This window comes from Dermacentor andersoni, chromosome 8 (genome assembly GCF_023375885.2).
Source record: "Dermacentor andersoni chromosome 8, qqDerAnde1_hic_scaffold, whole genome shotgun sequence".
Taxonomy (NCBI): domain Eukaryota; kingdom Metazoa; phylum Arthropoda; class Arachnida; order Ixodida; family Ixodidae; genus Dermacentor; species Dermacentor andersoni.
In genome coordinates this window covers 99,083,166-99,095,638 of record NC_092821.1, presented here as the reverse complement: position 1 = coordinate 99,095,638, position 12,473 = coordinate 99,083,166, and the positions used below count along the sequence as shown (strand labels likewise).

At 47.7% G+C, this 12,473-nt stretch overlaps 1 protein-coding gene across 1 annotated transcript in view; it reads left to right on the top strand.

Moving 5' to 3' along the window:
• Positions 1-12,267, top strand: part of LOC129384359 (uncharacterized) — a 30,752-nt gene extending 18,485 nt beyond the window's left edge. Inside the window, exon 7 of the mRNA XM_055069744.1 lies at positions 11,958-12,267. Within this exon, the coding sequence (XP_054925719.1) occupies positions 11,958-12,139 (182 nt within the window). The 3' untranslated portion in view covers positions 12,140-12,267. The remainder of the gene's footprint in view (positions 1-11,957) is intronic.
• The last annotated feature ends 206 nt before the right edge of the window (positions 12,268-12,473 follow it).

The window sequence follows — 12,473 nt, the reverse complement described above, 5'->3', positions numbered from 1 at the left end:
GGTGCCCATTAGCGTTCGTACTAGACATGGGCACACCATCCCGAGAGTAGACTATCAAAATCCTAGGGCTTTCAATAGACTCAAAGGGCAGCCCATCTCACCATGAGAACAGTCTTAGATTAATTATGAGAGTGTCCAACAAGAAAGGCGGCATAGGCGAGGATATACTCCTTAGGGCTCACCATGCTTTCCCCGTGAGCAATGTCACTTACATAGTCGCGGCCCTCAATCGGACCAAAACGTAAATAGATAAATTAGACACGCTCACGCGATAAAGTGTCAAAACGGTGATCGGCGTGTCAATCACGGCTAGCCCAGTGAAACTCATGACGATCGGATTACACAAAACAACTTCGGAGTTAATAGAAGCACAAAGATCAGCAGAAATTATTATATAATAAACTCCAAAGTAGGCAGAAGACTGCTGGATGCGGCAGGCCTCCGTCCTAGCTTCAATCAGGGATAGACCGCGCAACTTGATATTGAAACAAGGAACTCCTTTATTGTAAACCCTTTTCCAAGAAATGTCCACCCCCAAAACAATAAAGGTCGAAGGTTAGCGATGTCTAGGGCTTTATTAAAGAACATATCCGGAACGGAGCCCTTTGTTGACGCGGCGCGACACGCCAGTGCCAACAAGTTTTCCGTAGCAATAGTAAGTGACAGGGTATAACTCCTCTCGGCAGCCTCGCTGAAGACCTCCTAAGTCGACATGGCGGAACAGGCTGCTATAGCTCTTGCATTACTTGACTCAAAACGCACTACGGTGTACACGGACTTCCGAGCAGCCGTTGGAGCGTTCGCATCGGGATTGATAGCCAGAGAAGCAGCCAGGATTCTGAACGGCAAACACCCCTCTGACATTGTTCACCACATAATCTGTTTCCCAGCTCACATGGGACCATACGTATTACCGGGTCACCTGAACCCCAATGAGATAGCCCATGACCGTTCGCGAGGTTTCATATGCCGCGACGAGATGGTGTCACGGTTGACTTCGGGAGAGCTCGTCCAAAGTGGCACTCTAATTACTTTTCACGAAATCACATCTAATTACAGAGAGAATAGGCACAGTTTTTCCTTCCCCCATCATAAGTTGAACAGACCACAAGCTAGCACGCTCCGCATGCTCCACCTGGGGTCCTACCCCTCTAGGGGCTTTCTGAACATGCTCCACCCGGACATTGATCCACTGTCTCCAGAGTGTGGCACTGAATTTTGCTCATTAAGGCACATGCCCTGGCAGTGCCCTGTGTTACGGGATCTTAACCGAGAAGAAAACTGGACGAAGGCCATCACACACCCGAAACAAGACGTCCAGCTCCTGGCCGTCCAGAGGGCCCGTGAACGAGCGGAGAGGCACGGCCTCTCTGTTCTGACATGAGACTAGCCAACGACTGTGCAGGGACCTACCTAGCAGGCCCCCTGCCTAGCTCCTAAGGACCTCAATAAAGTCGTTTACTACTACTACTACTACTACTACTACTACTACTAATACTACTACTACTACTACTACTACTACTACTACTACTACTACTACTACTACTACTACTACTACTACTACTACTACTACTACCATCTCTTGCTAACACGATGTAAAATAAAGTCAGGGAGACTTGGGTATCGGTATGTTTATGAACTCGAAAACATTGCGACGTCTCTCCAACGAGGCCTCGGCCTCGTTCGTGTACTTAGGGAACCCCCATGGGAAACGGGCGCAGCTATACACTGAGAAGTCGAAGTCGAAAGTACTTACCGAAATCACCGCACCGACTGGCAGCGCCACCACGCGCGGCCCTATACACGGTGTCCCAACTATCAAGCACCAAGATTCAAAAATATGTAAATGCGACGTATCTGAACGGACCAAGGTATTGTTGTTCGCCGCCACTTGGAAATACTCAGATTATTTTATGCATTCCGCCAGATTACATGATTAGCCTTAATTAGTTAATTGCGCGAATACACGCCGAAAGTGCGCGCGACAGGCCGCTCCACCAACTTTGCGTGTATTCGCGGGCTGCTTTCGCGCTCGCAAATGTACTTTTATGTACCACGTTGTGATCAAAAGAAAGCTGTATCGAGAGTTTTTCACGTTGCCCTACAATTTTGCCATTGACACTTATCATCTGACAATAATGTTCGAGAAATCTATGAAATATTTAAGACTAATTATTGAATTAGGCGGAATGCTAAAAATATTCTGACTATCTACAAGCGACGGCAAACAACATTACCTTAGTTCCGTCCACCTACATAGCATTTGGGATATTTTCAAATCTTGGTACGCGATAGTTGGGCAAATAATAGTTGGGAGACCCTCCATATAGACAGGCCACACAGTTGCCGCTCCCCGGCAAGTGCAGCTTATTCAACCGTAACCTTTGCCGGGAAACGCTTGCGGCGAACGCTGTGCGCGAAGGCAAGCATTATGGTTCTTTTTTCCTTTCACGCGGACAGCGGGAGCCGCTGTTGCCGTGGCTGCACGGACGTGAGCGCTATCTGGCGGCGCTTCAACGTGGATTCATCGCTTTCCTCCTTGCTCTCTCTTTGCTATCCAGTCTTCGGCTTTTCTCCTCACCCTGTCGCCATACTCCTCTCCTCCGCTTTCCGCTTCCTCCTTTCACTGTTGCCTCCTCTTCCACTTTCCTTCTTGCACTCTCTTCGCTATCAAGTCCTTGGCATTTCTCCTCGCCCTTTCGCCATACTCTTCTCCTCCGCTTTCCGCTTCCTGCTTTCACTGCTGCCTCTTCTGCTTTCCTCCTTGCACTCTCTCCGCTGTCCAGTCTTCGGCTTTCATCTTCCCCCTTTCTCCATACTCTTCTCCTCCGCTTTCCGCTTCCTGCTTTCACTGTTACCTCCTCTTCTGCTTTCCTCATCGCGCTCTCTTCGCTGTCGCCTTCTTTCATTCCCCGCTGCGCTCCGCATTCGCTTGGTTAAGCCGACGAGGCACGCCGACACTCAAGGCAGGAACGGACGCCTAAGAGCTACGCTCTAAAACACTTCGGCGTTTTCGTTAGACGTCACGATAGAAAAAGTCCTATCTTCGCGTTGCCATCGCGCGAGCACGCTCAACGCATCAGGTCAGATTCCATCAGTCGGCGAGATGGCCTGCAGAGTAATCGCATCTCATCAACGTTTTGCAATCGTGAAGAGCAACGCACCGACATGTGCGGTAGATCTTATCATTACGCAATTATTTTGCAGCGCTCAACGTTTTGATTTTTACCCTCTCATGAGCGTGGACGCCGAGCGACACAACGGCGATCGACGCTGGTAGAAACAGTGAATGTGGACAGGCCTCACTGATATTTGTTCTCGCTTCAAGAAGCACGGCGATTTTGGAAACTTATCATGTTGAACAAAATATTCCGTCATGACTTCAACAATTCTCAATGATGATGCATGCGCATGCAGTTTCATTGCCTTCCTCATTTAGAAAAAAAAATATAATTACTTCGGAAATTAGGCCAATCAATGTCGGCGACAAATAAGCACGTAAGTTACAGCATGGAAGGAAGGAGTGGGCATGGTGCCACACATGTCGTGTACGTGTCATTACAGCGTAACATGAAAAGGCTCCCCTCATTTTTACACCGAGGCTGTTTGTGCTACAACAGAAAGCTTGTGAATGGTATGCGTGTTTTCGTGGTGACCTGGGGATAAGTTATGCCATGTGCCAATTTAAGTTCAAAACGACTGGAGGACACTATATATGGCAGTGTCTGCAGAAAGTGAAGTGTGTGAGGTAATTAGCGGCTCAACGAAAAGTGATAAGCTGCATTAGCTGCGAAGTATCAAACTCATCGGAAATTTTCCCAATTTCCAGAGAAAAACAAAATCTGAAACGACTTTATTTATATTGAGATGATGGTAATGTGACGAAGCTACGGTCGTCGTGCTGGGCTGTCCGGAAAGTAACAAGGTCAGGAAACGAAGAGTAAATAGCGGCAAGATACTTATCGAAGTTGTCAGCCTCACATTCAGTCATCGGCACAGGAAGGCGAGATGGGCAGTCAGTGTCAGTGTGGCGGCCGCCAACCTTGTAGCATACCACAAAGTCAATCTTGTAAACGCTTGGCCCATCACGCTAGGCACCCAGACGGGTCTCGTAGGTCAACCAACGAGCAAGAGGAGTGGTGGCCGGTGACGCCAGAGAAGCGACGGCGGTAGGCGTATCGAAGAAACTTGTGAACCGCGAAAACGACTGCAAGACACTCTTGTTCTGTAATTCTACAGCTGCGCTGTGCCATGCTCAATAGACTGCTTCCATCTGTGACTACATGTTCAGCATTGTCATGGCATTGATTGGGCACTGCGCCGAGACCGTTTGCGCTGGCATCGGTGCAGATCTCTGGAGGAGCACAGGGATGGATGTGGCGTAGCACCGGCCCTGAAGTCAGCATAAACTTCAGGTCTGAAAATGCTGATTTACAATCCGGTGTCCAGTAGAAAAAATACCTCCTTTTGCACGAAGTCGGTCAGCAAATATACCTTATCCGCAAAAGTGGGAACAAAACGCCGAAGTATGACAACAGGCCCAGGAAACTTCGCAGATCCCGGAGAGACTGCGCCTGCTTAATGTTACCGACAGCGACAAATTTCTTCGTGTTTGGCCTAACCCCAAGCTTGCCGACAAGGTGTCCTAGAACCGGTGCTTGGTGTGCTCCAAAACGATAGTTCTTTCATTTCAATGTAAGCGCAGCTTTCTCCACACAGGTTTGGACAACGTCAAGGCGATCGTTGGTAAATTGTCCAGACAAAAATAGCCACGTTGTCAGGTAACATAAACAAATCCCTAATCTTAGGCCCCACAGAACTGTGTTCATATAGCTTTCGAATGTTACAGGGGCATTGCACAAGCCGCACGGCATAAGAGTAAATTCAAACAATCCGTCTGGTGTAACAAAAACTGTCATTTGTTAACCAACCGAATCCATGAGAATTTGTCAATGACAAGATTGCAAATCCACGGAAGAAAAATAAGATACGGAATGCAGTTAGTCGATGACATCATGGAACGAGGAGGCGTGTACAGATCTTTTTTTGGTTATGGAGTATACAACATAGAATCTGCACGAACCGTCCTTTTTTTTCGCCAGAATGAGAGGCGCAGCCCAAGGACTTGGGAATTTTTGTATAAGTCCGCTACTTAAAACATCGCGGACTTCCTGCTAGGTTACTCTGCGCTCCGAAGGAGAAACTCAGTAGGTTTCGTAGGCCTACTGAGTAGTAGGCCTCATCGCACAGGACAGTAAGCCACAACGTGTGTAGAATGAGCAAGGACTGCGAAGTCGGCCTTGAACACCTCGCCAGCAAAAGAGGCAGACACCGTGCACAAAGAAACTAGGCGCAACTACTCGCCGCTGACACAGCCCAAAAGCTAGCAGGTTTGTGTGATCAAAACATCGGTTTTCCTCCAAGTCGTTGTTAGGTAAAAACAAAACTCTACACCGAAACCATTTCTCCTGTATATATCAAAACCATCGTGAGAACATCGTCCATAAACACATGAACCTTGCTTCGAAGCGTTGAAACTGCTAGAAGCATACTTGCGTGTAATGTGGTATGTCCAGCGACCTCCCCTCCATCGGCCGCTCCGTCTAGTTTCCCGGTGGTGGGGATGAGAGCCACGGCCTGGACCGTGGCGGTGAGGATCGTCACTGGCGCTTAGTAGATGGCAGGCGCATCACTATGCAGTCTCTGCTTGTACATGTTCTGCTGGAAGGTTGGAGTCGAAGGCCAAAAGCTGTGGTCGGGTCATTGGCTGCGCCGTGGAAATGTCGGCGGTTGCTTAAGAAGCGTCGCAGATGGTCGACGTCGAGTATACGCCAGAACTGGGTGATGTGTCCCCGAGCGCCTGCACTGGAAGCATACGGGGCGCTCACGAGGAGTGGTTAAAATTGATGCGTTTTTTTAGGGTAGTCGACACACACACTTCACATTTATGAACTAAAGGAAACCATCGGCTGAAGTACCTGTCGCGGAGCGCATAAAGTTGCTCTGCGGAAGACGCCACTGGAAGAACTGGGGGCCTGAACCCTGGTACGTGGTTAGGATGGTCGTGATCATCGAAACTCGTGGCAATAATAGTTCTAGACACTGGTTCCCACAGCCTGTATCCACCTTGCACGGGAACGCCAGAATGCCGTCGTAGTTCCCCGGGCACGATTGAACGGATGTTTGACGAAATATTGCAAGGCGGCGAAGTGTGACTCATATCAAGGGCGGCGATGGTCGTGACAATTTGGTCAGCGGAACGAACTTCGATGCCACTTGAAGCGTTTTCATAGCCTCGGAGGTTCGACAATATTTAGTCACGTCAACTACGCACTCGAGACTCTCCTTCCCAGTAAGGAAGTGATAAACATCCCCGGCGATACCTATCGGAATGTCGCCCACATTGTCCTCTTCAGTCATGCGGGCTGCGCTGACTCTCACAACTTCAGTGCCGCTTCAATGTACGTTCTGCGTGTCCCACCGGTAACCTGAGCACTCTGTTGACAACATCTGTTGCGCGCGTTTCTTATTCTTCATGGCTGGCTGGCTCTCGAACGCACCTCATAATTTCGTCCACAAATCGTTGCCAGGTTGGCAACGCGCCTTCGTGGTTCTCATACCAAACCAACGCGCTGAAAACGAGGAACGACCCAACGTAAGATAACTAGGTAGTAGCATTCCAGCCGTTATATTAGCTCACCCGATAGCGGCTGAGCCACTAGCTCACGTCGTCGCTGAGATTCGCGGCTCCCGGTAGTGGTACGCAGACGCCCTTGCAGAAGGCTGCTGGTCGACTCCCATTAGATCTCAATTATCTTGAAATAGTGCTGGCAGGTTGGCGAGTCGGTGCCTACGGCGAAGCTCGTACGGTTGTGATTCAGTCGTTAGTTGGCGGTGTTTCTCCGGAGTAGCCATGTAGTGGCTTACCCCGGAACTCTACCACGTCTGTGACGATGGGTGGCGTTTACTTACAGGATTGAAGATGATAGCTCTTAAGGGGGGCTATCTACGTAGGCGCTCACCATACACTCTAACCTGGACCTCTTCTTCGGCCTTCTGTTAGCACGTTTCAATACACGTGGCGTGCCAACTATCTTGCACTGAGATCTAAAGCTATGCAAATGCCACGTAGTTCTTTCAGATATTGATATTTTTATTTTGCATTGCACCTAATTGCGCAATTATTCGTAATTATTCATCTTCTCAAATATTATAACTATATGAAAAGTACCACTGCCTATACATTTTTTTGTTGCTCAATACGGGCTACATTTTTCTTTTTTCTTTTTTTTTTTTTTTGCGAGCGTGAGACAAGCTCGCGAATAAACGCAATATTGCTGCGTGACTGGCCGCTCGAGGCAATGTGCTTTAATTACGGGCACGGGAGAATGACAATTGATAATCCTAAGAAGCAAAGCTACGCTGGAAATAGCGGTTATATCGATATATCATGTATATGTTGTTGGTGATTTTCTTTTTAAAGCGAAAGCTTTTCTGGCCGCGCACTTGCGATTTCGCCGTGGCGGTGCTCCGAGGAGGCACATGACCTCACAACGCGAGCCTCGCCGCGGATATTTCTCTCTCTCTCTCTCGCTCCCTAGTCACTACTGCGCATGCGCCACTAGTAGCAGCGAGCCACAGGTGTTCCACCGCTGCGCAGCGCCGAGCCTTCCCGCCACCGCCGTTTGGTGTGACGCCACACCGCGTTCCTCGTCGTTGCGCTCGCCTCCGCTCGTTTCGTCAGCTGCGTCGCTTGCCTGATAACATGTCGGAGGATTGAAAAGGAGAGCTCGAGTGCGCCGCAACCACAGTTGAGGCGGCAGTATGTACGGCGACAATTCTGATAAGCAGGAGGAAGCCTGGAATCGACATCGGAACGAGATGAAGAGGAAACGAATCGCCCAGGAAACAGATGAACAGCGCGCCGAACGACTGGCTAAACGCAGCAACATAGCTAGACAACCAGACTAACCTGGACTTGCAATCAATATTAACGAAGGCTAACCAGCTTTCGCTACGTAAATCCTGGCATAGACGAGCTAAGTCACTGCCAGTTTTTTCAGTTAGCCTATCGATGTAGTAAAATTCAAGACTTTAGCGGGCTTCGAAGTGGCGGTAGCAATTTTTTTTTGTTAGTTTTATTCAGATAGATGATATACGGACGCTCAAAGCGCGCCAGTTCTTCATCGCCGTCAGTGCCGCTTTTGCGGCTGTCGCCACCGTGCTGTCAGGTTGTTGATGGCGTATGGGCGCCCCGCTCGTATATAGACGCTTGAGGGTCTCCACAGACGCGTATATAGTGTATTCGAGGCCAAAAAAAAAAAGAAAGACGCAGAAGGTGAGACGCACCATCCAGCAGCCGTCAACACGGCTGCCCAGCAGCCGTGTTGTGTGCCCCACACTCTCGTTCATACCCATACCACGGCAAATAGTAAAGGTCGGGTGAACACTATTCTAATACTTGAATTGGGCACTGACTGCACCAACGCTTTTCCGTTGGTTTCATTTTTGAGTACAACTCTCGTGCGCCCGTTCCTGCACCCAATGCTTCCAGCAAGCGTCGGCGTCTCTCGCAACCGAGCGAACGAGCACAGCGAAGGATGAAAGAGCCGACGAGGAGTGAAGCGGGGGTTGAAAGACGGCGACAGCGAATGTCAGCTTGCGCTACTTGCAACATGAGCAGTCCTTTTTTCGGACCGCTGTATCTGTGTTTGAAGACACAGTCAGCTTGCTATATTTAACGAGCGCGGGAGATGGGGAGCTCGGGATAAGGGTATTGCCGTCAGCCGCGCCCAACAAACGGTGTGCTGTAGGGCATGAGATCGCTGGATTATCGAATGCTGGAACTACTGACTCTCCATGCAGAGCTAGCCAACATAGCGTTGCAGCCTCAGTAGCTTATCGCCATTAAAATTCTAATTAAACCACTTACAGGTATCGCTGTCGAAATTAATTGTGCAATCGCGACTTATCGTAGATATGTTCGTCAATATCGCAGAGCTTCATGCAATAATTACTAAAGGTACCAGCGTGGAAATAATGGGAAGTACATGGACTAGCCTAAGCTTCGTCCTTCTAGCTTCAAACGGCTTCGTGACTTTGTAAACTGGTCATTTTCAACAAAGTACTGCGTAATAAGTAATTAAAGAAACGTTATTAAAGCTGTCCGACAGCAGGATTCGAGCAAAGAATGTCAAGTACAAAAGCCCGACGTGGAAACCATTACGACAAACTACATAAGACGTCCTTATGAATTCTCAAGGCCAGTGCCTTGAGATGCTTTGCGCGTTTCGATTTAGCCAACTCGCAAGATGAACCGTTGCAATTAGTAGTGATTGCGCATGTTCGCAGCGTCTTCTCCACTTCGAAAATTGTACATTGCTGTGAAACTAACGACAATGAAGGCATATAAAGCGTAATAAACAAAGCCACACGAACGTCTGAATCCACAAGCACGAAGGTCAGACAAATCCATGTGCTTCCCATCATTCCCACGGTGGCTGAACGATTGCAGCGCCAGAGTTTCCTCGAGTAATTATTGTATAGGAAACTCTATGGTGAAAATGGCCGTGGTCGCACATGCGGAGCCATTTCAACACCAATAAAACACTGACGAATTTTTTCTGAAGCCATGTGTAACTTATCACTTTATCGATTTATTTTCATTCTGTTTCTAAATTAGAGCCACACTATTACTTGTTTCCCGACAGAAGCAGAAATAGGAGATACCGCATTTGCACGATTCTACCGTGCCCCCGATTGTAACGTGCAGTTAATTTAGCGCATAAATATCCAAAATATCACAAAAGATAGCTTGGTGCCGATTCTACCGCGCACACCAAGTAAAAAAAAAAACCTCGGTCGACACAAACCGCGTTGGAATTTTATTGCGGAACATACAAAGACACACAGACACGCACACAGCTGAACTTCAGCAGCTAGTGGCTATGGTAGTCCGACGACACCTACTTTCCGCTGTGTGGCGACCACAGAAACTTTTCTTCAGCTTCATCTAATGCACTAGAAAGGCCACATTTCATTTACAGCAAACTGGAAATTGGCGACCACAAACCAAGGCATCTAAAAAGAAATAAAAATGGTTCGATGACAGTGTGGCTATAGCTACCTTGCACTGAGCTTTTATCGTTTATAAAGTATCGGTTTTGTTTTTGGTTTAGAGTAGAATTAGTTGCGATTTGAACGCGCATGTAAATTTCAAGCCAATTTTTATTCAAAAAGAAAAGGTACGCGCTAGAATCGCGCTAATACTGTATTTTATATTTTGAAGAAATGAGTCCAGCATTTAGGTGACGTGTACGGAAAATTGACCCTTTGTAGGTTGCTTGTGCGGTCTGAAAACAGTTGCTGAGTGTTCGCTTGATCCGAATTTTTATGCGTTATACCCGGCATTTAGTTTCTCACCCCTCCCTATTTTCATGCGTCATAACACGTTCCTAGGTGGCTTCAGCAATGTCCTCCGTGAACTAAGCAGGACACTTTGTTTATATTTGGCCAAAATAAAGCGCGCGATACAGGCAATAGGTAGGCAAACTTCAAAGGCAGGTGTCTATCTATGACCTTTGCAGTAAGTTACCCATGCAAGCGATGCGGAGCATTATGAGTGTTTTATGAGCAACGGAGAATATATTGGATTGCCCGAGGAGAACTGCGAACTCCATCAATATCCAATCTAGCGGAAACTGAAGGGGAAGCGAGAGAACTGCAGGGAGGGAGGACACCATGGTAAATTTTTTGACGACGTAACATGTGTATTGTCGAATTACTGCCTTTTTAAAAACTGTCAACAATAAAGGATCCGAAGTAATACATGCGGGCAAGGTTTGAAACGAACAGTCATACACGGGCAAGATTTTAAAATACGCGATATAATTGCAGGAAACTGAAACTATTATCGCAACTGCTCGAAAGAAACATCTCCGCTAGAAAGAGGGTAGTATTTCTCCAAGGTTGCAGGCAATTCTGTTTTTTTCTTCTTGTTAATATTGCAAGTCATGTTGATTGTACGAGGGACGTTCCTAAAGTAAGTTTCGTAATTGATTTTCACACGGAAACATTATGGCCAACAAGAAAAACGCACCATTGCATCGTGAACTATACACCTAGCACCGTTCGGCAGTGCGGCTTTCAATGCAGGGAACCGTTCATACCGGATAACAGGGCACGCTTTCATTGGCGACCACGTTGTCAGCGCACGTCTGTCCGCGTCATCTTGGTGTGTACTCGAATAAACAAGCGCACGCCAGTCTGCTGCTACCCTCTCTCTTCTTCGCCGCTCAGCGCATGCGTGATTCCTCCACCGCTTCTTCCGTCGTTGAACGAGCAAAGGCCGTAGATTCTTATGGCGATCGTTTGTTTCACCTAGTGTACCGTCTTCTCTTCAAAAAAGAAAAAAAGTGACGAAACTTACTTTCCCAAATACCCTCGTACATCGTTGCTTATAACCTCGAGAATACTATTACCCAAACTAGCGATGCGCAGTACACTTATATACCGAGTACAATTCCTTGTTCAGTAATTTAAATATTTTGTAGCAAATGTGCGTTTTTTGTATGAGCTGTGCCGCTGCTACCGGGCGGGATCGGCGACCTCTGTCAAACACGCATTGCCTCTTGTCACTGCATCATCATGAGTTTTTACATAGTTGAGAAATAAATCAATGCAAATTTCAAATCGCTTTTCAGGCCCGCGTGGTTGATAAACAGGTATATATATGTTAAAGATAAAGATAACTGACAGACGATATATATACATATATATATATATTGTCTGATCAATGTATTCGCATCTCATCTTCCTCATCTGTACGTATCATCGTTGCAGCCGCGACTTCTTTGTCGTGGTAGCACGGAATCTTCGAGAACAATGAAGTTTTCCCGAAGTTTCTCATTTGTTTCGAAATTCTCAACTTGCTGGACATTCGTCCCAACTTCGCGCAGGTAAATATTTGCCTCTGGGGAAAGGCCGCCCGACGGAGCACGTTCCGGCCGGCTACTCGACGCGTCCATCCGATAACCCTGGGCCCATGTGGTGGGCCCCCGTGGCGCAACCCTCGAACAGCAAGGCGTCGGCGTCTCTTCCGCGCCGTCTCGAGAGGGACGACGGTGACGGCGCAACTTGATGCCCGCTGTGCCTTGTTCTCTGCGTGCCCTATTTAATTTATTTAGGCTTATCGCTTTGATGAATAGAACCTCCCATACTCTTTGCTATAGCACTCCTTTTTTATGTGCATCCCCGTGATTTCCTGAAGTCTGTCTCATTCCCTCGCGGATTTCTCTTTTCTATTCTCGCGCACATCTTGTGCCGATTAAAAAGAAGGCTTCACGGCGCAATCACACGCATACGATAGCGCGCCTGAAATTAGTCAAGCTATAGCCAACAGCTGGCATGGACGTCCGATTTACCACTCCATTTTAAGAAAATAACGCGGAATACATCACACAATGTTTATTCTG